Source organism: Neopsephotus bourkii, unplaced genomic scaffold, assembly GCF_033783945.1.
Source record: "Neopsephotus bourkii isolate Nb327-2 ecotype Australia unplaced genomic scaffold, CSIRO-AGI_Nbou_v1 NB_107, whole genome shotgun sequence".
Lineage (NCBI taxonomy): Eukaryota > Metazoa > Chordata > Aves > Psittaciformes > Psittacidae > Neopsephotus > Neopsephotus bourkii.
Window position 1 is genome coordinate 13133650 of NW_026900624.1, and position 24221 is coordinate 13157870.

The 24221-nt window shown below is 47.0% G+C and overlaps 2 protein-coding genes across 5 annotated transcripts in view; both read right to left on the minus strand.

The window, feature by feature from the left end:
* Window positions 1–4134, minus strand: part of LOC133216744 (hydrocephalus-inducing protein homolog) — a 106511-nt gene extending 102377 nt beyond the window's left edge. For all 4 annotated transcript variants that reach the window (XR_009726718.1, XM_061361747.1, XM_061361725.1 and 1 more), the window contains exons 1-4: window positions 4001–4134; window positions 2573–2706; window positions 1170–1295; window positions 82–201 (exon numbers count right to left, since the gene is read on the minus strand). Coding sequence is in view for 3 of the 4 variants with exons in the window: in XM_061361747.1 (XP_061217731.1) it covers window positions 82–201; window positions 1170–1295; window positions 2573–2692 (366 nt within the window). In the remaining variant the exon portion in view is untranslated. The remainder of the gene's footprint in view (window positions 1–81; window positions 202–1169; window positions 1296–2572; window positions 2707–4000) is intronic.
* Window positions 4135–11832: 7698 nt separating this feature from the next.
* GABARAPL1 (GABA type A receptor associated protein like 1) lies at window positions 11833–21004 on the minus strand. The gene is made up of 4 exons (XM_061361493.1): window positions 20750–21004; window positions 16999–17077; window positions 15937–16055; window positions 11833–14524 (listed from the first exon to the last, which is right to left on the minus strand). Exons 1-4 carry the CDS (start codon window positions 20837–20839, stop codon window positions 14459–14461), a joined length of 354 nt encoding a protein of 117 aa, XP_061217477.1. The 5' UTR covers window positions 20840–21004; the 3' UTR covers window positions 11833–14458.
* Window positions 21005–24221: the final 3217 nt, after the last annotated feature.

Below are 24221 nucleotides of genomic sequence, written 5' to 3' on the forward strand. Positions count from 1 at the left end.
ACCTGCTATGCTGTATAGTGTGTGGATTCCACTGCTCTCCTCTTCCACCACAGGGTTAAACCTCCATGTCCCAGCACTTACCTTGTCTTTGTTCCTCAGAACCAGCGGCACTTCACAGACCTTGAAGGGAAGGTAGTTCTGAAACACCACCTCTGACGGGAAAGGCTGAAACAAGCTCTTGTCGAGGTCAACTGCTGAGAACTGGAGATGCAAGACACAGCAGTGAGAGGTTCAGCTGCTGGTAAATATGTTAATGAATGAGAATCCTACATTGATCTCCAGTGAAGTACAGTCTCTTGGTGAGTACATGTGCCCAGCTTACATGAAGGAGATGGCAGAGCACCCACCCATCTTCTGAGCTGATCAGATGTTTCAGGACCATGCTGAACAGGTTTAAACTAAGAAGCACTTTTGGTGGGTGTTTATTTAGGTTTCCTTCTGCAAAACGCAAGGCAGTGCTTACCCATAGCAGAGCCCTCTGCTAATGGGGTCATTCAGCTCCAGAGACTTACCGAAAGAGCCACGAACCCTTATAGAGGAAGCAAAACCCAAGAGTTTAAACGAAACTCCACAGGGAAACAATTGGGCGTGATCTTTTCTCCCAGAGAGTGAGAACAAGTCCCAGACATGCCCAAATGTCTTTAATTCTATATAGAGCTTAGAAACGAGTAAGAAGACAGCAGTACCAGAGGATGTAAGACCAAAAAGAAAGTAACACAGTAGTTAGGAAAAAGAACAATGAGGTGAATGCTGGATAGTGATACGGTTCACCTCTTTTATCAGCATTATTGGGCAATTGAACTAAGACGGGACATGGTATCTTCTTTTTCCATGAGCTTTAAATGGAAGCTTTAGTGTATTCTGTTATTGCTGGTTTATTCAATACTATTGCAGAATCATGTATGAATACACAAACAGCAAATGCTTCCAGAGCAGAGGCATTACTTTGAGCTGTTTTTCCCTTCTTCCAGCTGCACTTGTCCCAGACTCTCACTGGAGAAAAAGGTTTTACCTTTCCCCCAGCGGAAGGAATTACACCACCACCAGTTTGAAATTACAACAGGACCTAGTCACCGAGCTCTTTAGATAAGCTGGGGGCAAGCCTGTCACAAGCATGTAACTTCTTCAAATGTCATCAAACAGCAAGGGAAAGGGCAGGAAAAGGCTACCTTTCCATGGGAGGTTTCGCTCATGTCCTGAAGCTGGATAATCTGGGGCTGCCTCATCTCCCGAGTGCTGGCCAGCCTCTGCTCAGTGCTGAGAGACATCTTCTTCAAGAAGGCAGAGGGAGTCAGCTGAAACAGAAAACACCATCAAAAGCTACAGAAAAACCTTTGCTCAGAAAGGCTTTGCTCAAGTGCCACTGATGAACAATTTGTGATCACAGCCAAAGGACAGTCCTGGAAGTTACCTCCTGAAATATTTAACATCAGTAAATCAACGATTTTGAGTGGAATACATGTGCTCTCATCAAGTGGCTATGTACCACTAGCTTCTCTTCTTCATCACCTGATGTGTCACTTCTCTTCAGGCATTTGTTTCATCTTCAGTTTTGAAGGATTGAGCCAGTGACCTTTGCAGGGATCAGGGAGGAGTTCCCAAAAATCCCATAACTCCATCCTTGCACAACACTCACAACCAACACACGCATGCAGATGTCACTGCTGGGTGAATCAGAAAAGAGCAGAAAAGCAGTGTTATGGCAGGACTGCTCCCCCCTGGCAATGTTGAAGTCTAGGTTGGACAAGGTGACATAGTCTAGTGTGAGGTGTCCCTGACAATGGCAGGGGGTTGGAACTAGGTGACCTGAAGGTCCTTTCCAACCCAAACTGTTCTATGATTCTATGATTTTGTGACTGAGGTGAAAAGGAATGGGTTGTAGTGATCTCTTTTTAATTAGCACTTGTTTTCTCTCTGTTCTGGCCTCACAGACCTCTCCCCTGAAGTATACAGAGGTATCTCCTTGACAGAGACTCAGCACTAGGTCACTGACAGTCTAGTGGGCTCCAGTCAGCAAAAGAGACATTTGTGAATGGGACAGAGGAATTGCCCTGACTCCACTGCTGCTTGCAGGGCTGGATCTGTCCTCCACACAGGATAGGAGACAGAAGAGGTTCCAAAACAGTTGTTCCATCTGGGACCAGCCATGTGTCTCAAGCTTTGAGGCAGAGCTTGGGCAGCCCTCCACATGCCCAGCTGCCTGGAGGGCAGGTATGGCCAGAGAAGCACTGGCAACTATGCCTACATGACAGAAGGTATGACTGCCTACAGAAAGAGGATGGACAGAAGGCCACACACATGTTTCAGCTACTCCAGTGCAATGCCCAGTACGTTCATTTAACTTTGCTCCAGCGGCACATTCAGGCAAGACTCTGGACTATCCCTGAAGCAGGACACAGTCCAGCACCTACTGCACCATGATTGACACATCCTCCACAAGCATTGCAGCAAAGAGATGGGGAGGTAGTGTCTAGCTTCACAGTGCTGCTGGACAACGTGGGCAGGTACATGAGGGACATAGGGAGTTTCCAGCGTCAGCACAGCTCCTTCCTGGCCTGTAGCATGTACTTACAGTTCCAGACTCCTCTGATTCTCCGACTAGCTCAAGATTATGAGGAGCTACCACTTTGCTCTGGAATCTACCAGCCTTTGTGGAGGACCTCATGGCCTGGAGCATCTTGACAGTAGCCATATCTCAGAGATCACCTGGAAGGAGTGAAAATGGGACTTTCACAATCCAGAATCTCAGGCACGGCAGACCCAAGGATACACCTGTGTCTCTGGCTGTGGCACCCTTCATAAGCAGAGAACATAGGGCCTCCCCACCCTGTTTCATGATAATGCCATATTTAAGTACCTGAGTTAAGATCATAGAAGTAAAACCCCAGAATAAACAGTCCTCAAGCCAAAACAGCCTTTTTCTATTAGTGCAGTCCCACAAGCCACGAACAGACACCAGGAACTGCTGGCACTTCTCACCTTCCATTACAGAACCCCATTTACTAGAAATATCAAGCAGATCTCTGTTCATCTCCAAACTGCCCCTTCGTACTCTTTGACAGTTTTTTCCTGGGAACAGAAGGAAGGAAATGGTACTTTGCATCTTCATTGTCATGCAACATTCATCTGGATTTCAGTGATTTATTACTGGGTCTTGAGAATATCTGGATTATTTGTCACAACTGTCTAAACTGTAGTGTCACTTTACCTGAAGCCAGTCCTGTTCCTCATGTGCACAGCACTTGTTCCAATGGGCTTTCACTCTCCACACCCCAACCCCAGCCTAGCAGCTTCCCCTCCCGTCTAGGCATGGAGCAAGGTTCTTCCACAGCCCCACAGCTCCACATCCCTAGAGCCGAGAGGAGGAGGAAAGGAGCAGCACTAAGAAAGCAGCCACTCCGTGTAGAGGCAGGACACAACAGCAACCAGGACACGGCACACCTTCAGCCCACCATCCCTGCCGCTATCTTCCCCACCCCAGAGAACCCTTTACCTGCCCCAGAAAGGAAGGAGGGGCTGCAATTTCCCCTCCGTTCCCCCTCAGGACACAGGCAGCTGTTTTGGGTTCAGAGCGTGAATGCCCTTAGCCTGCGCAGAAGGACCTGCTGTGTCAGGCCACAACAGCCCAGACCACCTGGAAAAGCAATGAAGAAATATGCCCAGGGCTGGGCTAAAATTCCTGACACGTCTCAGGAAAACCCGACGTATCAGGGCTGGGTGCCAAGCTGAATATCACCAAGGACACCCAAGCTTCAGCCCCTCCCTCCCTCCCCGCAGGCTCCCTTTATCCAGGCTGTACAGATAAAGCTACAAGTGTCCACCATCACTGCAAGTTGCACGGCAAGTTTAGAACCCGCTAAAGCCCCTCGTAACCTCTTAGAGCAGGCGCGTCCAAACCCTGCCGAGCCCTACAGCACTGCCACAGCCTGGGTCCTGCTGTCAGGGGAACCCCCTCCTCCCTCCTCAGGGGCCCGGCACCGACAGCACACGGGCAACTCACGCTTCTCCTGCAGGATCCCCTCTGTGCAGGGTCCAGTGTCGCCCCCCGGCTCCGCACGGGCTGCTCGGTGGCTGCGGGCAGCCTGGGCACTCGGGAGTTGCCCAGGGAACCGTTGCTGCGGCCGCTCCCCAGCAGCTGCCGCTGGGCTGCAACGGCCAGGGCAGCACCGGAACGGCTTCGGGACGGGGCTGCCCCGCACCTCCTCCCAGCCCCCCCTTTCTCCCTCTCCCCCAGGCAGGGAAGGAGCGGGTCAGCAGCGCCTCAAGGAAGAGGAGAGATCCAGGCCTGCCCTTAGCTGAAGGCTGCGGAGCTCCTCCTGCTCTAGCGAGGGCAGACACGGCCCTGCTCGGTGCTACGCGGAGCGTCTCCAAGCAGCAGCAACTCGGGTGTAGGTGGCACGGCAGGAAAGGTCACCAGGCCGGTGGACAGCGGTGGTTACCACCTTAACCACTTCCACACCAAGGCCACGGATGCGTGTTCAAGCATTTGTGGCTCTGGGATTTCTTCAGCTCCAGCCTGGAGTGCACAGTGCCTTAAGCAATGTCAGGATCATAACTGGCCGACTTGCCCTACTCTGGTGGGTTACAGTGCCACTGAAACTGCTAAAGTGACAGCCTTGCACCTCCCTGCAGCCCATCTCTTTCTTAAATATCTCACTGCAGTGAATGACTGCAGCAGGATCAGAAAGCACACCTTTGAGCAGCTTCTGTTAGCGTCCCATGAGTTTCAGATAAAGGAACTTACACACTGCAGACAAGCTCAGAATGTCTTTGCTTAAGGAGTAAAGAAAATATTTTTCCAGCCCAAACCCTCCTGCCTTCCTAGGCAGACCAAGGGGGCCAAAACCATTCCTTTATCCTGAAGAATTCAGAAGGCTCAGTGGCACAAACACAGGCCCTGCAGGGCCCACGGACTTGGCAGAAGCTGTGCTGAGGAAGAAGTTGATGCGAGCACTAGATATGGCCCTGAGGAATCCAAACCTGTTTGTGCTTATGTCCAGTAGCTTCCCCCTGTAAAATAAAACTAAACAGCTCTCTGATGATACTGTGCTGGAAAAGACAGGAAACGGAGAATAAACAGCAGTATTGCCTACTGGAAATTAAGAAAAAAAAGGGAAGTTTCATGCAAAGGCACAGCTTCATGTCTGTACAGATCCTGTGGCTCTCGCTGTGCCACGTGCCAGTGCTCTTACTAGAAGACACCCCATGCCACTTGTGCAGAAGCAGCAGCACAACCTCTGAGCTGTGCTGAAACCAACTGGTTGCCCTCCAGACTTAAAGGGTAGGGAAGCATTGGCACACTGCACTGCAGTACACTACACCCAGCTCTTCTTGTAGCATCACCGACTGGTGCCTGAATGAAAAGGTGCCATCACCATCTCTGAGGTGGTGTTTGGCCCCTGTACAGTCTGGGGCATGGACTGACTTTGATCAGGAGGGTGAGCAGTTAACCAGTCACCAGATCCAAAAGGAATGCAATCCTCGGGTTACACAAGTGGATTTCTTGTCTTGCTGCAGGTTGCACAGCACAGGAACAGGGCTTCTGACTGGCAGCACCAGGCATCCCCAGCTCAGTTACAGATTCACCTTCTGTTTCCTCCTTCACCGCTTCATCCTGATGCTCTGCTTTCCTGTGTTTTGACTGGTAGTTTTTCCCGTTTATTGTGTCACTACCTTAACACAAGGCCAACTAGTTTTGCCCTGTTGTGGGCTGCCAAGAATTTCTCACTGTGTCACACGGTTAGTTTAACCTCAAGCCAGGGGCTGGGGAAGACAGTGAATGAGAGCTTCTGTGAGCAAGGAGATGACAGATACCATCAAAACTAAGGTCTGTGCTCTCCACTGCCCACCTTGGGAACTTTTAGAAATCTCAAAAGGCACAAAGGAGCAGCTTAGGTGTTCTTCAACTAAGTCAGCCTTGGCGGGGAAGCGAATGAGGTGCAAATGTGAGAAGTGTCTGAATTTCTCATTCTCCCCATGGAAGGGGAAGAAGGCCCTCAGGTGGGAGAGGTGACACAGAAGATGTCCATATCTCTACTGGTGATGGTAGTCAGCCAGCTCAAGCATAAAGAGCCAAGACAAGCTAAGATACTTTTTGGGAGCTGGTCACCTCCTTGTCAGGCAGCAATACCCATGTAGACGTGCTCAGTCAAAGAGGCTGGGCAGCAAAAGTACTACTGGGGGTTTGTGTGGTTAGTGATGGTTCTCCCTTATCAACAGTGCTGTCTGTCACATCAGTGAATAATGCTTTGGAGGGGCTGTGGAGCTCACAGCTGGGTTTTAAAAATGGTGCTGGAAGGAGCCAGATGTGGCCAGCCTGGCACACACCCAGGTTCTTTGGCCAATGTCGTGATTTAAGCCCAGCCAGTAACTCAGAACCACACAGCCGCTCACTCAATCCGCCCCCTTTCTTCGCCTCCGCCCCTGCTCCTGGAGGGATGGAGAGGAGAATCGAAAGAATGTAAATACCATGAGTTGAGATAATAACAGTCCAGTAACTAAGGTATAACACAAAACTACTACTGCTACCACCAGTAATAATAATGATATGGGAAATAACAAGGGGAGAGAATATAAGCACAATACAACTGTTCACCAACCATCAACGGATACCCAACCTGATCTGAGCAGCTATCTGGGTCTTCTGGGTAACTCCCCCCAGGTTCTATACTGGGCATTACGTGCTGTGGTACGGAATACCCCTTTGGTTACTTTGGGTCAGGTGTCCTGTCTCTGCTTCCATCCAGCTAAGTAAACATTACTTAGCAACAACTAAAAATATCAGTGTGTTATCAGCACTGTTCTCAGACTAAAGTCAAGAACACAGCACTGCACCAGCTACTAAGGAGGAGAAAAATGACTGCTACAGCTGAACTCAGGATAATAAGCACTCCTTATTCCATAACATTCACATCATGCTCAGATTGCACATTCAAGATACCATCGCTTTTGTCTTGTGTATACACACGAAGAGAGAGATATAATTCCTTAGTCCATGGACCACCACCATAAAATTTGCTGAATTCTTTCAGTCCATGGTGTCAGGCTCCATCTCTTGAAACAGCTTTTCAGGGCGGGAGAGATGGTGTGTAGTGTTGGATTGTTGCCTGCTGACGACACTGCTGGACTCATCTGGTTTCATCAAAGTTCATTCTTTGTTGGGGTGATGACTGGAGGGAAGTCAGGGTCAATTCATGGTGACCTGAGGACAATTCTGCTGCTGCTGGCTTTTCCCATGACTTCATTCTCTGCTGATGTTCATGACAGCACATATCTTCTTTTCAAAGCCCAGAGTGGTGATGGGCATTTAGCTGATCGACTAAAAAAGTGTTATAGAGGAGGCAACAGCATATAATGGAACTCATTGGCTGTTTTTCCCTAAAATCAAATCTCCTTGAGGTACACATGGGACTTCCCCATCTTCCTGTATTACCCAGCAAGTATATCCAGGTCCTGAACAAAAGCAATCCCACGAGTGGGTTTGACTTTATCTGAAGCAGGAATAACCCAGACTGTCTTCCCCAGCAAATTCTTTACGTGCACCACAGGAACTTTATCCCCCTCTACAGTACATAAAAGTCCTGATTGGGCTGGGCCAGCACTTTTGGCAGATTGTCTAGCTTTGACCAACCAGGTGGCTTTTGGTAAATGTGCATCTCAATGTTTGAAAGTCCCACCACCCTTTGCTCTCAGTGTAGTTTTTAACAGCCCATTGTACCGTTCGATTTTCCCAGAGGCTGGTGCATGGTAGGGGATGTGATATACCCACTCAATGCCATGCTCTTTGGCCCAAGTGTCTATAAGGTTATTCCAGAAATGAATCCCATTGTCTGACTCAATTCTCTCTGGGGTGCCATGTCACCACAAAATCTGTTTCTCAAGGCCCAGGATAGTGTTCCGGGCAGTGGCGTGGAGCACAGCGTACGTTTCCAGGTAGCGGTGGTTGCTTCCACCATGGTAAGCACATGGCGCTTGCCTTGGCAGGTTGGTGGGAGTGTGATACAATCAGTCTGCCAGGCCTTCCCATATTTGTACTTTAGCCATTGTCCTCCATACCAGAGAGGCTTTAACCGCTTGGCTTGCTTAATTGCAGCACACGTTTCACATTTGTGAATAACCCGGGCAATAGTGTCCATTGTTAAGTCCACCCCTTTATCACGAGCCCATCTGTAGGGCTAAAAATAATTCACCCGTATGTTGCCAATCTAAGTCCATCTGAGCCACTTCAGTCTTAGCAGCTTTATCCACCTGTTGGTTGTTCTGATGTTACTCAGTGGCCTGACTCTTGGGTACATGGGCATCTACGTGGTGTACCTTTACTACCAGATTCTGCACCTGGGCAGCGATATCTTGCCATAGTGCAGCAACAAGATGGGTTTGCCTCCACGTTGCCAGTTACTCTGCTTCCATTGCTTCAACCACCCCCACAGGGCATTTGCCGCCATCCATGAGTCAGTATAAAGTATTGGCCATTTTTCTCATTCAGCAATGTCCAAGGCCAGCTGGATGGCTTTCACCTTTCAAGGCTTAGGTTAGGGTTAGGGTTTCACCTTTCAACTTTCACCCTCTCCTTCAGCAGTTTCTGCAACTTGTCGTTGGGGATTCCATACAGCTGCCTCCCATCTTTGATGCTTTCCCACAGTATGGCAGGAACAATCACTAAACAAGGCATATTGCTTTTCACTTTCTGGCAGTTCATTATATGCTGGGGCCTCTTCAGCACACATCACCTCCTCCTCTGGTGACATTCCAAAATCTTTGCCCTCTGGCCAGTCCATGATGACTTCTAGAATTCCTGGACGACTGGGATTTCCTGTTCGATCTCCTTGTGTAATTAGTGCAGCCCACTTACTCCATGTAGCATTGTTTGCATGATGTGTAGGGGAGACCCTGCCTTTGAACATCCAGCCCAGCACAGGCAACCGGGGTGCCAGGAGGAGCTGTGCTTCAGTGCCAATCACTTCTGAAGCAGCTCAACCCCCTTCACAGGCTGCTAGTATCTCTTTTTCAGTTGGAATATAGCTGGCCTCAGATCCTCTGTAAACCCCACTACAAAAGCCAAGGTGTTGACCTCAGATGTCCCTTGGAGTTTTCTGCCACTCCTTCTTCCTCTTCCTCTGATTCATGTATTAATAACTCTTGTTCAGATGCTATCCCCTGTAGTAAGTTCATTGGGTCTTCATCTTCTTCACTGCACAAGTTGCCCTTTGTGGCTCGTTTGCTTTTCCCCTTGCTTACAGGGGCAACCGATATTGGCATGGATTGGTCCTTAGGTTTAGCTGCAGTGTCTATCACTGTGGCTGGAGCGGCTGCAGTGTCTGCCACTAGGGTTGTAGCAGCTGCAGTGTCTGTTGTTCAGGCTGGCGTAGCTGCTGTTCTTGGGGGTTGAGTAAGCTGTGTTTTCTGTTGCTTTGCCATCAGATCCAGAGACATCTTTCTCCAGAGGCGCTCTGTAGGCGTAGGCCAAGCCCTAGCATGTTGCAGTGATTTGTCCATCTCTGGTATTGCCAGGATGATAGCACACCTCATTTAAGTGTTCTGCTAATTTTCACAGATTTCGCACTTGTTCAGAGGTGAAGTTCCAAAGCACTGGAGGGGCCTTTTTCCTCCCCCTGCTCCTGGAGGGACATGGAGGAGAATTGAAAGAATGTAAAACCCATGGGTTAAGATAAGAAGGGTCCGGTAACTGAGATATAATACAAAACTACTACTGCTACCACCAATAATAATAATGGTAAGGGGAATAACAAGAGGAGAGAATATAAAACTAAAAAGGGAAAAGGAAAACAATAAACACAAGTGATGCGCAATACAATTACCACCTGCTGACCTATACCCAGCCTGACCTACCAGCGGTGATCTGGGCCTTCAGCATCACTCCCCCCAGTTTCTATACAGGGCATGATGTGCTGTCGTATGGAATTCCCCTTTGGTTAGTTTGGGCCAGGTGTCCTGTCTCTGCTTCCTCCCAGCTTCCCGTGCCCTTCCGCACTGGCAAAGCATGAGACTGAAAATTCCCTGATCAGAGAAAACATTATTTAGCAAGAGCTAAAAACATTGGTGAGTTATCAGCACTGTTCTCAGACTAAAGTTGAAAACACAGCACTGCACCAGCTACTAAGAAGGTGAAAAATGACTGCTACAGCTGAACCCAGGACAGCCAAACCTGCTTTTAGATCTGCTCTTCCAGCTGTTATTCAGGAAGCATGGCATGCACGAGACACACCAGCACTGTGCCTGTGACAAAAGAAGACTCCAAACTGTGCTGGGGCTGAGGGTGGTGGTTCTCATCAGCTGCCCATGTTCCCCTTTTCCCCTATTACACCCCCACTGTATCACTGGGGAGAGGGTCCCAGAGTGACAGGACGGTGGGAGGGCAAAGCTTGCTGTGGTGATATGGTCAGGTCTGCCCTGGGCTGTTTTCTGCACCAGCCCTGGATGGAGCTGGACATGGTCATGCAGCGATGGGAGGGTGGCAAGGGAATTCCCCTGGACAGTGGGAGGCCACAACAAGGCCCCAGGATCCTGTGGGGAGATCCCTGCTCTGCGGTCTCTCCTGGCATGACTTCATGTCCCCACAGCTGGCAGACCCCACCCTTGCTGTCACCCATAGGTGGTCTCGCCAACCACGAGTGTGCCACCAGGGAAAAACACCCCCTTAGGTGTCATTAAAGTGATGAGCTTTAATGAACTCCTGGGTGTTGGCTGGAGCCAGGTATCGCAGAGGGTCTTCTTTAGTTCCTGCCTCGATCAGAGGGCCCCCTAGTCCTGTAGCTTCGAGGGATCTGGAACAACACAGGCAGAGCCATGGGGACCTGGTCCCAGGCAGATGCTCCCATGGCTGCCCCGCTCGAGGGACCCGCTCTCCACCGATCTTTGCATGAAACCAGTCCTCCCAAGCAGCAGTATCTCAATAAAAGCCCTGTGATCCCTTCCTTCCACAGCCCTTAGCCTTACCTCATCAAAGAAAGCTGCAGCTGCCACCTGCAGTTTAACTGAACTGGAGTCCAGCCACGGCAAGAGGTTCTGCACCAGCGTAGGAGAGATGAGCCCAGCCTGGAGCAGGACGCTGCAGATAAACTGATTCAGAACAGCCCTTCGGAGGACTTGAGGGTGTTCTGAAGCTGACCAGACCCTTGGGCAACATGGTCTAGTGTGAGGTGTCCCTGCCCATCGCACGGAGATTGAAACTAGATGATCTTAATGTCCTTTCAAGCCCAAGCCATTCTATGGTTGCCAGGCCCAGGCCCAAGCCCCAAACATGATGTTGATGAGGCAGGTCAAGATGGGAATCTCATCTGCAGGCCGGGGTCAGGATCAGGCTCAGTGATGGCAGAGCTGTTGGGATGGTGATGGGCTGAAGCTGGGCCCCATGGATCTGGCTCTACACAGCTCATGGCTTGGCAGGGCAGGCCTGTGAAGAGCTGTGGACTGAGACAGGGATGACAGCCCTGGAGGGGGTAGGATGGGGTCCCAGGCCATGGGCAGGTTGACTGGTGGTCCTGGGCACCTGGCAAGGATAGTAATGGCTGATGGTGCCCTCAGGGCCCCATCAACTGGCTAGGACTGTTCAGGGCCTTAAAATGGCAGAGAATGCCTCTGCCTCCACCTCCATTACGCTTCTTAAGAGCTTCTCATGTCCAGGTCTAACTGAAGTCCACATTGGTGGCAACATACCCAGGCTAAGTAACAAAGTGAGTCGTCCTGGTAGACAGGGCAGAGTAAATCTGGGGTTCTGGAAAAAAGTAGCATCAAGAAGTTCTGGTAAAGCTGTTCCTTTTTACAAGCCCACATCAGGAAGACAGGCTAGTCACCCATTTTGGATCAAGAGTGTGATTTTCAAATGCGTCTTTATTGATTGGTTGACTTAGCTCAAGTAGTATGAACTTTAGTTTACAAGAACCTGCAGCTAACCAACACAAAAAAGAATTACCATCATTACCTTGTACAATATCAGACTAGCACAAAAACAGAAGTAAATGCCACAATCCAGTTAAAAGAACTGTAATATAACTAAATCAAACTGTAAACTCTACATGTAACAAACGGCTGAGATTAGTCCCACACATGTCATATATAAACCCAGCAGCAGGACAGGAGGAGAGGTCTGAACTCAAAACCAAGCACCCCGAATGCCAACACTTCTCCCTTAAGCTTTGAGACAACACAGAACTATGTGCTTGGCAGCACGCATGTGAGCAAGCGTGACAGCGGCAGAGACATGCACAGCATCTGCCTGCATCTTGTTTTCTACCCCTGAAAGCCTCCTGGGTCTGTTTTTTGCTTCAGAACAGTCAGAGCTTCCTAAAACAAGAGACTGATTCGGATTTGCACCCAAATGATGTGAAAAGAGCCTGGTAATTGGAGAAGAGTGGTCTAAAAAGAGAGAACTGAGTACTGCAGGCAGAAACTGAAGTTATCCCAGTTGGGAGAAGGTACAATGCATCCAAATGCATTTATTCCAGATGATGGAACAGCAAACCTGAAGTTCAGGAGGAAAAACTGGGGATGCTAACCCACCCATTTCATCCTTTATTTCCCAATTTTCTGTCTGCTCCTTATGACTACTCTGTCTACCTCCTTTGCGGTCCCCCTTTCTCTCCCATTCTTCTACTATTTCCCATACCACACAGGTAGCGACCCTCCAGCCCCACCATGCTGCCTTCCCTGACCTTCACACAGTTCTGCCAGTTAACTCCCACTTTATGCTCCCAGCCTGCTCTCCTGTCTCATGTACCTCTGTGGAACAACACAGAAGGCTGAAACCTATTTTCCTCTCTTCTACAATCAAGAAGCGCTCTTTGTGATTTCTCATTCCTGAGGAACACAAGAGAACTGGGACCTAACTTCATGTCAGGAGAGCAAACACCTTTGACTTACTTCAGAATCTGCCTGTCTTCTTCATCCTTCTTGTCTTTTCCTCCCTTTTGGTCCCTCTCAATTGTAGGAATGATAGCAGTAATTCAGACCCAGTTCTCTGATTTTTAGATAAACACCCACAATTTTTGTGAGTCAGCTCGCTCCCCAACCCTCATTCCTTCATCAGAGTTATGGCAATTATGGGAAAATCTGATGTTTGTGCCATTGGGAAGAAACTGCTTTGGCATGACAGCATAAGGCTTGCACGGGACAGCATCTGTCATCCTTCTAAGAACAACACTGGCTTAAAATAGAATAATTAAAAAAAATAAATCCACAGAGAATCTATTCCCCTTCAAGTCTAAAAGCACCTCTCCTGTCACAAAGAGTGGCACTGTCCTCCAATCACAAAAATCCAGCAAAACACTTGTGGAAGCGACTGATTTCTTCTGCTTGTGCACGTGGTGCAAGGACTGTACAAGGATGAGACATGGAAGGCTAAACCCACAGGACTTCTGCCATCTTCAAATCTGCAGAAGACTGGTGCAAGAACAACACTGAAAGTAATTTCCTGTGTTCACCAATAACAAGACCATTAGTAGTTAGTTACCTTAATACACAGCAAGGGAGACTAGTTAGGTAGCAAGAAAAGCTCTCTCACTTGTAGACTAGCTAGGAACTGAAGAGACAAATTCAGCAGCTTCCAGGATCCACCTCAGTGAAGCTCACTAAGAACAAGTTTGACAAGCAGCTATGGTGGACATGTTTGGTTTACTCAGTCCTGTTGCAGAGCTGGAGAAGGCTAGTCATTCTCTTGAGGTCCTTTCTAGCCCTGTGCTTACAAGTTTATCAGTTGACTTCACTAGGTAAGAATGAAAATGTCTTCTCTAATTTTTCTCTCCAGCACTTTCAATTAAAGCAACAAAGCTGGGGGGGGTGAATCCTTCTTTTCCCCAACCTTGACATCTCACAGCTGAGGAGTTCCCAGCCCTCAGAGTCAGCCCTTCTAATACTGAGAGAAATGATGGGAAATACAGTACTCTTGGAACACTTCTCAGGTAGCTGTAGGAGTGCAGACCGTCAGCACAGGACAGCCTTGTGTGGGCAAAGTGAAGTATTTAACAGCTCACTGAATGCTCACAGGAGTGAAGCCTGTGCCATGGGCAAGGCGTGACAAGGTCAGTGTACAATATATGGCATGCCTTCATCCAAAGAAAGGGTTACACAAAAATGGCCTTCTGCCCAGTCATTCTGGAGCTCCACCACACTGGCTTGTCTAGCAGCCTCCAATACTGGCTAACTACTTTCATCTGTGGCAAGAGAATAACTATGAACAGTGGAGTCCCCCCATCCCTCAGTGCAGAACCCCTTGTTAGCCTTTCAGTTCACCCTTTCATACACTGTCCCCCCACCCCACCCTCCCCTCAATTTAAAAAATAAAAGGTTATCATTAATGCATGGTAGGTGATGGCATTGTGCATGTGTTTCACTTCCAGTTCTCTTCCCCTCTTCTCAGGCATCCTCCTTCTGCCTCTCCAACACTCCCCCTCCAAATCCATTCCATCAGTCCATCTCGCCTGCATGCCTGAGGTGCTGGTGCTCATTTGCCATAGACGCTCTCATCACTGTAGGCCACATAGAGAAAATAGTCCTCTTCATGGTTATCCTGCAAGGGGAGAAAGGAATAAAGTAACACACCAAAGCCCTGTGTTTGAGGGGCAGGGACCACTGTAACAAGAGGGCATAACCTCTCTTTCACTGTTTCTCCCCCTTTATATCAAATGCTTCACTTCTTCATACCAAAGCAAGCGTATAGCAACTCCCTCTCTCTGGCCACAGCTCTGCTTCTTAATTCATGCATGTCACGTTTCTGGACACAGTGAAATTACTTGGAAGAGCCACAGCCAGAGTGTGCTGCAAACGTGCTACAGACACAGCTCTGACTGTTTCAGGCTAAGCAGTAGAATCTCAGCACTAGTATAGCCTTGAGATTAAGAGGAGAGACTTGGAAGGCTTTAACAAGTCAAAAATCACCTCTAGATACTTCAGTATTTGGTAAATGTGGCTGTGTTTGTCATTTTTCAGAACACTTTGGCAAGTGGCTGTATTTCTAGTCTTGGTTTACATATGGGCAGTAAAGCTGAGATGTTAAGTGATTACATTGAGACAAAAAGTCTGCAGAGTGCCACGAAAAGAGTCCTCATCTCAGATCTGGACAGTCAGACATACCTTCCTGCTACATGTCCAAATGTGGAAAACTCCCTGTGTGCGTTAATCTTACATGATTTTCATCCATTCACATGCAAATTGTCCAATTACTGTCAAAAATTGACAGTAAAAAGAAAACCCTAACCCAACTCCAAGGTTCCCAGCACCATACTGGAGCTCTTCTATTAAAGCACACTAACACAGCAAAAGAAGAAATCAATCCAGGCTGCAAACCAGCTAATTGAGGACATTCCTCTCATGAGTACAGAATAATGCCTTTAAGGTCAATCAAATAATACTGCTCAGTAGAAATGCTGGGCAGCAATGTTCACAGTGCCCTACAAGGTCCTCACATATACAGTGCAAGCGATGAAAAATTCTCAACAAAGAGTAAGTGTTCCTTGATAATGTATTTATAGACAGTTGGTTTCCCAGTGATACTGTGTTCTTTTACTAGCTAAAAGGAAATCTCTTTTGTATAAACTGGAAAGCTATAGTATGTGTTCTACTCCAACCCCCCCCCCAATCTTTCCACTGAGAAATAAAGAGGTTTATTTCATTACTTTGTTAAAGCGGCAGGACTAACATATCACTGCTGAGGCAATCATTTACCATCTGATACAACAATCCTTTTAACGAGCAAACAATCAGTTAAAATGATGAGGCTCCCCGGGCTACCTTTTGTAACTGCAGGATGGAACTTCCCTAAAGAAATGATGAAATGCAGCCCAGGCAAAAATTGTTCGTGTTCAGGCATCTATGACCAAGCTGCACCCCTTGCCAGTAGACTAGTGGTCAGCTGTCATTCAGTGAAGATGAACATTCTTCCAGATACTTCAACAAAAGAAAAAAGAGATGGGCCAGGCTTACCTCATACAGCTGGCCCATGGTAGCACTGGTGGGAGGGATGGTATTATTGACAAAGAAGAATAGGGCATCTTCTGGCCTCAGGTGGATCCGCTTTCGGATTAAGAAGTAGAATTGGCCAACTGAAGAGGAATAGAGAAGAATGCCTTAGGTGCAGAAAGAACATTTGGTTTGGGTTTTTTGGTTTCTTGTTTTCTGTTGTTTTTTTTTTTACCCTAACCATGGTTGTTTTCTTTGGTGGTGGAAGTCACAGGCTGTATGTGAAAAGTAGGGGAACTTCATGATTGCAACCACATTAGCAGCCAATCTACCTGGAGCTGGGATTTTCTCAGGTACATGCCTCAGGTATGTACCCTGTAAGTCCACACTCCACCTACTATGGTATTAAATACTCTACTACAGGGAGTGGTGGGAAGATGTCTAAATAGTTTAACCTTTATATCCTATAGCTCAAACACACCTTAGAGAATTTAGCCTTGGTGTAAGTGTTCATACCATTCCTGAAAACAAATTCCTTACTATTTGCTTGAGCCACATTGCACAAGAAAGTATTTTGCAATCCACTATATACTGCAAGAAAAAGAAACACTGTTCTCTTAACTGGTTCATGTTCTCAAATTAAAACAAATGTATTCACACACAAAATGTCTATGACCATTCAGAAAAGAAACTCTGTAGCTACGACTCCAACCACTCCATCCTGGAAAATTATGGGACTATTTCAAGAATGTGTCTCTTCCTGCAACAAGGATATAGCCTCTGGCAACTACTCTGCAGCTAGGTCATTATTAACTGATGATTATGCTACTGCCTATGATACACAATTCAGCCATTTTCATCATGGTTAGAAGTCATCTGTGACACATGCATGCTAAGTCAATGGGATACGTTAGAAGATCTCAAAAGAATTCTGCATGTTGTAATCCAGGCTGTAAAGTGCATAAATATAACAAGGTGATGATAAGATGTGGAGCCTGCCTGGATATTTTCTTGGTGCTGATCATAGAGTAAAAAACATTTCCGAGACCTTCTCACTGAAAAATCAGGAAAAATGGACTTTGTTACCTGTGAGGTCAGAAGGCACAAGATACTTCCTTTTGTCTAGATCGGGTACTCTGGCTTTTGGTGCTTTTTCCACAATTACCTAGAGAGTGAGAGAAAGCAAGAAATAACCCATGAGCATCATAAGACAAAATGTACCAAAAAGCATCAGTGAAAAAGGATATTACCCTTTGAGAGAGATGGTGCTACCAGGCACCAGAAATTTATTTAATCTATAACAAATGCACAACATTAAAGCACGGATAGGTGAGAAGACTTAAAATTGCCGGCAATAGCTGTGCTGGGAGCCCAGGACTGCAGCAGTAAGCACACTGAGTAAAAAACAGTCTGGAACAGGCATAAAAATAAACCATAATAGCCAAGGGAAAAAAAAAATTAAAAAATCAGGTCACCTTGATGGTCCCAATGCAGGTTAATTTTGTATGTAGGAGCTGCCAGGAGGCTAATACATGAACACAAGAAGCATCACAAGTTGAACTGTTTCCAGGTAACAGTTCCAAACTGATTGGCACAAAATCAGCCCTACTCTCAGGAGTCCCACATCCTAATTTCTATATTCACCAATACCAAGTGCTCTAGAATGAAGCAAAGAATTAAAGAGAAACTACAGCTCACTGGGGAATGTTTGGGTTTTTTTAATCCCCAGTTCTTTGGTAGTTATTTTCTACTGTGAAATCTGTATCCTTTAAGGCTATTTTCCCTACTTTATCTAGTTATGGGTATTTTCTTATCCATATAAATGTCTAATAAAGTACAGGCTAACATCCAGGCAATTGGAGTCACTGGAGAGACCTCTGACACAAAATCCTAATCCTCATTATATTCTAATATCATTACAACACATTAAAATATGAAGCTCAGCACCTTTAAAGTCAAACTGACCAAGAGATCTTCTGCTATAGGAACATTTTTGCTACTAGAGCTAGGCAAAATGCTTACCTCAGAAGCAGGAAATATTCCAAAATGACCTGATCTTCTTCCATGAAACCTTTGGAACTACTGGGTTTGTGCAGAAAACAACTGCAGGCAGGTTTATTTTATTTTGTTTTCTTTTAATGATATGTAGTTTTGAACTGGTAAGAGATACATGACACAACTCCATCTGTATGGCATGCTGTTCTGCAGAAGCCATTTTGACCATCTAACAAGAAGCTGGATTTTCTGGATCTCCTCAGCTTGATAATTCTGTTAGACCTTGTAAATGTAAATACTCCATCTGAGACACTGTGGGACTAATTTCTGAGGGTTCCATGCTCCCACAGCTCTTTGGCAATTCAAATCAGCAACGCTATCTGTTGTCTAACCAAAAAGGCTGTGGACTAAGTCTTCTTTTAGAAGCAAAATGGTGGTGCCACATCAGTGAGACAATATGCTAGAGAAAACATTATGATGATGAGCTTGGTGTATTTAGCCTGGCCAAAGTGGCTTGCTAACTTTACTCTTTCTAGATCCAAGTGAATATCTGCTAAGCATGTCACACCATGGAGATGCTAGCTTGGACGTCTCTTCCATGTGCTCCATCTGGATGCTGCCAACGCAGCCAAAACCCCTGAAGACTCTGTTTTTAAAACAGAAAAAGGGTTGTCTCTGTTACTGCAAGAACTTGAAGCACCTCAATTAGTACAAGGCATTCAAGCTCTTTCAGGCAGCTTGCGGTAGGACATATATTTGCATATAAGATGCTGCTGGTAAATGCTATGAAGGAAGGAGAGTTTCACAATCTCACTGAACAGATGCAGGCTGAACAGCAACAGCACTTTGCATGTTTTTTTCACCTGCACATCCAACACGGCAATACCTAACACAAGAAACTGCAGTGGAGAGAAAACTTTAATTCTTACCTCCAATTTTAAAAACTACTGACACGCACAACTGCTATATCAGCAGCACCGATATGACCACCCTGTCTCCAGAAAGGTGGCTTGTCATTAGACAATAAAGGAAAGTAAGTCACTGGCTATAAGGAAGAGGCGAGAGTTTTGGGGCTTCTAAATGCTACTGAATATTTAAATCAGATCACCACTAAGCTTTAGAGATATCTTGCAAAGAGGCAGGGGAAGGAATGGAAGTGCTCTACTAATCTGACTAGCAACTGTAGTCAGTTTGCCTGATAACACAGGTATCTCTTCTGAAGCACTAAACCCTTCACACACACAAATAAACCTACAAATAAAATCCAAAGGGCAGATACAGATTATCTGTATGTCTGTTGTTGCTGGGTGGTGACTGTGGTAAGGTGGGACCATGCCAGCAGTATAATCTCAGCAAAATGCTGAGATGTATCAGGGCACTGCAGTGTAGGCAGCCAAACAGACGTCATCTTCAAGGATCTTCCTGTTAGGAAGGGCAGAGACATAAGTGATGTCTCTGCCGCATTCATCTGCTCCTTACACAGATCTGACCACAGGCTACCCCCAACAATTAACATCTGGGCCTCAGCAAGTGGCGTTCTCACTTATCCTGAGCTATAGCACATCATGTTATTTTGGTCGTGGCTTTCTCCATAATGATCTGGTGGTGCCCCCCGACCTTGACCTCTTTTACCTTTGCCAGATGTGGTCTTGTGCTCCTCACACGGCTCTATTGCACACATCTATCATGATCTGTTGTGCAATCTGCCATGTTAATCCTCAGTTTACCACTTGCCTCACTCCTGACCTCTGTGGTCTTCATCATATATCACAAAACCGCACAAGACTTTTGCTCAACCTGCTAGGCTTCAGGGGTTCTCAAAATGAGCTAGGACAAATGCACCTGAATACTGACTTCCAAGAACTTTCACAAGTCCAGTTGAGGACCGCTCCTGAGATGAAAAAAATGGTGTTAGCCTGTAGGGAAAACATGTGGAGTAACTGTTACCCTTGTGCTTGGATTTATGGGGGAGTCTAAATTATTTTGCATGCAGTACCCCTGGGCAGTAAATCTAGGACAGACCTCTCCAGTGGGGATGGAAAGAAGGAAAATTTGCAAAACGTTTATTAAAAAGGAACACACACACACACAAACCCCACAACAAAAACCCACCCAAAACCCCACCACAATTAATTCAATTTGTCACCTCTTTTCCCAACTATTATTAGTAATTATAAAGCTAGAAGTTTTCCACAGGTACTCCAAAGGGACCAAAAGATGAGGAAGCAAAGTTTAGGTAGGAGATGACCTTGTTTTCCAAGTGACGTTTTTTTCCAACAGGATGATTAAACAGGAGGGCAAGAAGCCTGAGAAGTATCTTATTTTTTTTTTCTCTCATGCAAAAGAAAATAACAGAGCAAGGCCGTGCCGGAAAAAAAAAGGCCCAAAGAAAGCAAAATAAAAATAAAGGGAAAGGATCAGATGACAAGGATCTCGAGCTTGTTTTCCACGAAGTGTACCCGGCTCACCCACCTCATTGTTCTCCTCCATTTCCACAAAGGATGGTAAGCTCCCTCCCCATCCCCCATCCCCACGCACGCAGGCTCCCAGAAAAAGAGATTAGCAGCATACCCACTGCCGACTTACTGCGGATCCCAAGAGCGCCGGGATCCAGCCACCCACCGACATAGGACTTCCTTACACAATAAACATCCCTAGCTTTGCGCTTAACACAAAAGCAGCCTGGGATTTGAAATCGGATCGTCACGACCGCAACCATCTTTACTGATCTCATTTGTTCTGCCTCAGAAAAGAATAAATATAAAGCAAGCAGCAGCCGGCAGCAAGGCCAACAAAGGCTGATTCGTCTGCCAGGGAAGCCGCCCTCGTCACCCGCACTCACAGGGACTCTGTCGGGATATTTCTTCCTGATTTTCTCCCCTTCTTTTTTCCTGTACTCGAACGGGTGGTCTTCCTTGTACTGGAACTTCATGCTGCCGGGCTCTCACCGTCCCTCCCGCAGGCCGCCGCAGCCGCTTCCTCCCCTTACGGCCGGGTGTTCTGCCACCCACCCCGCGACAAGCGCAGCACAGCGCACCAGCGCAACCCGGGCCCTGCCGCTGGAGCGCACCACCCGCCGACGCCAAGCTGCGCGCTGCGCCGTCACGGGGAGGCACCCACCGCCCCCCCCCCCGCCGCCGCCGTCACCGTGCGGTCGGGGCGGGGCTCGTGTCCAAAGCGCCCGTGGAGGGGGTGGGAGGAAGGTGCGGACCATTCACGTACCGGGGAGGGGGGGACAAGAAAGGAGGTGCCCCCTGGTTTTGTTTGCGGCAATGAATAATGATGCACATAAAATATGTAATTTTATATATATATAAAATAAACGTTTATTTTAGATATATAAACGCAAACTAAACCTACGTTGAGCAACGCTGCACCCACGCGTGAGTCGGCGGTTATAAATACAGCATGAGCAGGCACATAATCCAGCCGTGATTGTGGGGATGGACTCGTGGGAGCAGGGCTGCTTGTCCCCCATGTGAGGCTTGGTGCCTCATTTGTCCTGATCTGTTCTTAATGTGGCTATGAGATGTAAGACCAAAAAAAGGCTGGTTTTCGTGCCCGGCCCTGTTGCTGTTTGGATCTGGTTACTGCCCTGTTCATGACAGCTCAGGTAAACAACAAGGGGCAGAAAGTTTGTCACGTAATGTGCCAGACCAGATGCAGATTACAAACAGCAGGCAGTGCAAGGGAACTGTCCGCAAACAAGCCAAAATAGCTGGCCAATTTTAGCCCAGTTACTCAGCTGATACATACTTGGAACATCTTTGTTTTTTTCCTAGGAATAAGTGGGCTCACAGTTATTTACCAACCAGCAAACAAGAAGTATTAGAGAATGGATCAGCTCAAATCAGCACAATAAATTGCTGGGGGACAGCTAACAGGAGTGTATCAAATATTTCTTTCTTTGTGTGCCTCATCCAGAGAAGCAGATAGCCTTTGCCAGTTCATGTGCATCAGGTTTGTACAGGAAGCATCATCAACTTGTTTCTGTCTGTCCTGGGACATGTGAACATTTCCCCATGGTTGCAGGTAGTGTCAGAGGATCTCAGAAGTGTGAGTCAGAAGGAAAGAATTATTTTTCTGCAGTACCATAGCAAACAGCCTAGAATGAAAGAATACCAGCGTTTAGGCCTGGGGAAAATTCTGATTTATTGGCATTGTGACTTTCCGTAATAGCTCCTTGCTTCCTAACTGCCTGCAGCATAGCAGTTGCTGAAGTGTGTTTGTCTGTAGTGATTAGATCATAGAATCATAGAATGGTTAGAGTTGGAAAGGAACTTAAGATCATCTAGTTCCAACCCCCCTGCCATGGACAGGGGCACCTCCCGCTAAACCACTAAACCATGTCACCCAAGGCTCTGTCCAACCTGGCCTTGAACACTGCCAGGGATGGAGCATTCAGAACCTCCCTGAGCAACCCATTCCAGTGCCTCACCACCCTTACAGCAAAGAATTTCTTCCTTATATCCCATCTAAACTTCCCCTGTTTAAGCTTTAACCCATTACCCCTTGTCCTATCACTATGAATGAAGCCCCTTCCTCGAGGATAAAAGAGGGATTTTTCTAGCCTGTTTCAGCCTGGCCACCAACACATTCTGGCAGTTTTAACTGACTGATCTCAAACTCCTGTTGTGCTGTGCATTGCTGTCTCCATCTCCAGGACTATACATAAGTGTGCTGAGCTAGCATCTAGTTTGAATTTCTGTTGACAAACCAGAGAGGAGCTTTGGGGTTCTTCCCTGGTCTGATGCAAAGACATGGCCTGTGAGTCTATTGTGAGGTGACTTCGCCTCCCCCAACAAATCCCACGTGAGGATTGCAAATCTTCTTACTGAACTCTTGCTGCCCTTATGATGCAGCCCTGGATGTGCAGCTATAAGCCTTGCTCCTCCCACTACCCTGCTTCCTCCCCATCAGGCACTGAATTCCCAGCCCTCTTCTCCAGCTCAGTAAAAACAATAACGTCACTGGCACAACAGCAGACAGGAAGATGATACATGCAGCAGTAGCGACAAACAGCTAATCATCTGACTTCTTATTAAAATGTCAGAGCACAGGCATGTGACAAACCCCATATTCTGGATCTGTGTGCTAGAGAGAAGAACTGGAAATGGGTTTGGATAGTTTTCCTACCCTCGACTGACAGCACAAAGTGTTTCTCCATAGAGTGTCAAAACAATATACTCTTTCTTAACCTAGAGTGTCAGAACAACTGAGCAGGAAGTATATCACTGTCTGCAGTCAGAAGTTCCTTCTAAAAGGGATTCCTGAAGTGTTGCCAATCCTGTAGCCATAGAAGCAGGAGATAAAAATACTTGTGCTGGTTCTGGAGGCAGGGTTTCCAGTGCATGCTGTACCACACATTGCTCCAGGGGCACTGCTAGGAGCTCTGCAGTGCACTACGGTGAAGTGAACCAGCTTAGGTAGCTAACTGCCTAAAATTCTGTGCATTAAGGACAAAAGATATTAATCATTTGCCCTGTGTTTCTTGGAGGTGGTATCTACCTGGATGTCTTTTGGCAATCCTCTGGAGCTACTGTTCAGCCATGTATAACTCTGGACTCCCTTGGCTATTTCTTTCATTAGTATCTCCACCTGGGTACTAATTTGTGCCTCCACAGGCTGACCTTATTTTTAATTTAATCTTTAGCATGGATTCAGCGTATCAAAGCCTCTCTTGTCAGAAAGCTTTAGTTTTTAGTCTGAATTGTGATCAAACCATAGAGGGTGTACCTGAAGTTACTTCTGATCTTGCTGTTTGATGTCCATCCGTGGCAGAGCCCTTGCATGCTGCTTCTCCTGGTGCTTCTGCACCACTCGTGACTCGTCACCAGTTTCACTTGACACTGGATCTATAGCAGCCTCAGAGCCAGTACTAGCACATCGGCCCTGGTGTGAGGGCATAGGGTTAGTCACCCCCAGCAAACAATGGCTAATTGTGCAGATGTTTTCCTTTCCTCTAGAAAAGGACTCTCTATTGTATACACTGAACTGCCACCTCACTGCTCCCTTTTCTGCAGCATCTTATTTTTTACAAAGAAGCTGCTCATTCCTTCAAAACTGATTGCATGGCCCAGCCTCAGCTCAATTTGCATACAAATGATGTTACAAGGGGATTGAGGAACATACCACGTTGTTGGTAAAAAGCAGCAGTAAAGCACACAACCCCAGGTCTGAATAACACAAGTCTGAGATCCTTTTATTCCATCCAGTGGTTTGGAGTGGCCTGTTGGGGATGGGCATCATTGTTCTGTGAAAACAAAGGAGCAACACAAAAGTGGGGCTGGTGCGGTGTTTCTGAAGACTGTTTT

Coding starts and splice junctions, on each gene's coding strand:
- GABARAPL1 (XM_061361493.1), bottom strand. CDS start 20,839: ATGAAGTTCCAGTACAAGGAAGACCACCCGTTCGAGTACAGGAAAAAA. Junction 17,078..20,749: donor AATATCCCGACAGAGTCCCT/GTGAGTGCGGGT, acceptor CTCACTCTCTAG/GTAATTGTGGAAAAAGCACC. Junction 14,525..15,936: donor CCATGGGCCAGCTGTATGAG/GTAAGCCTGGCC, acceptor CTCCCCTTGCAG/GATAACCATGAAGAGGACTA.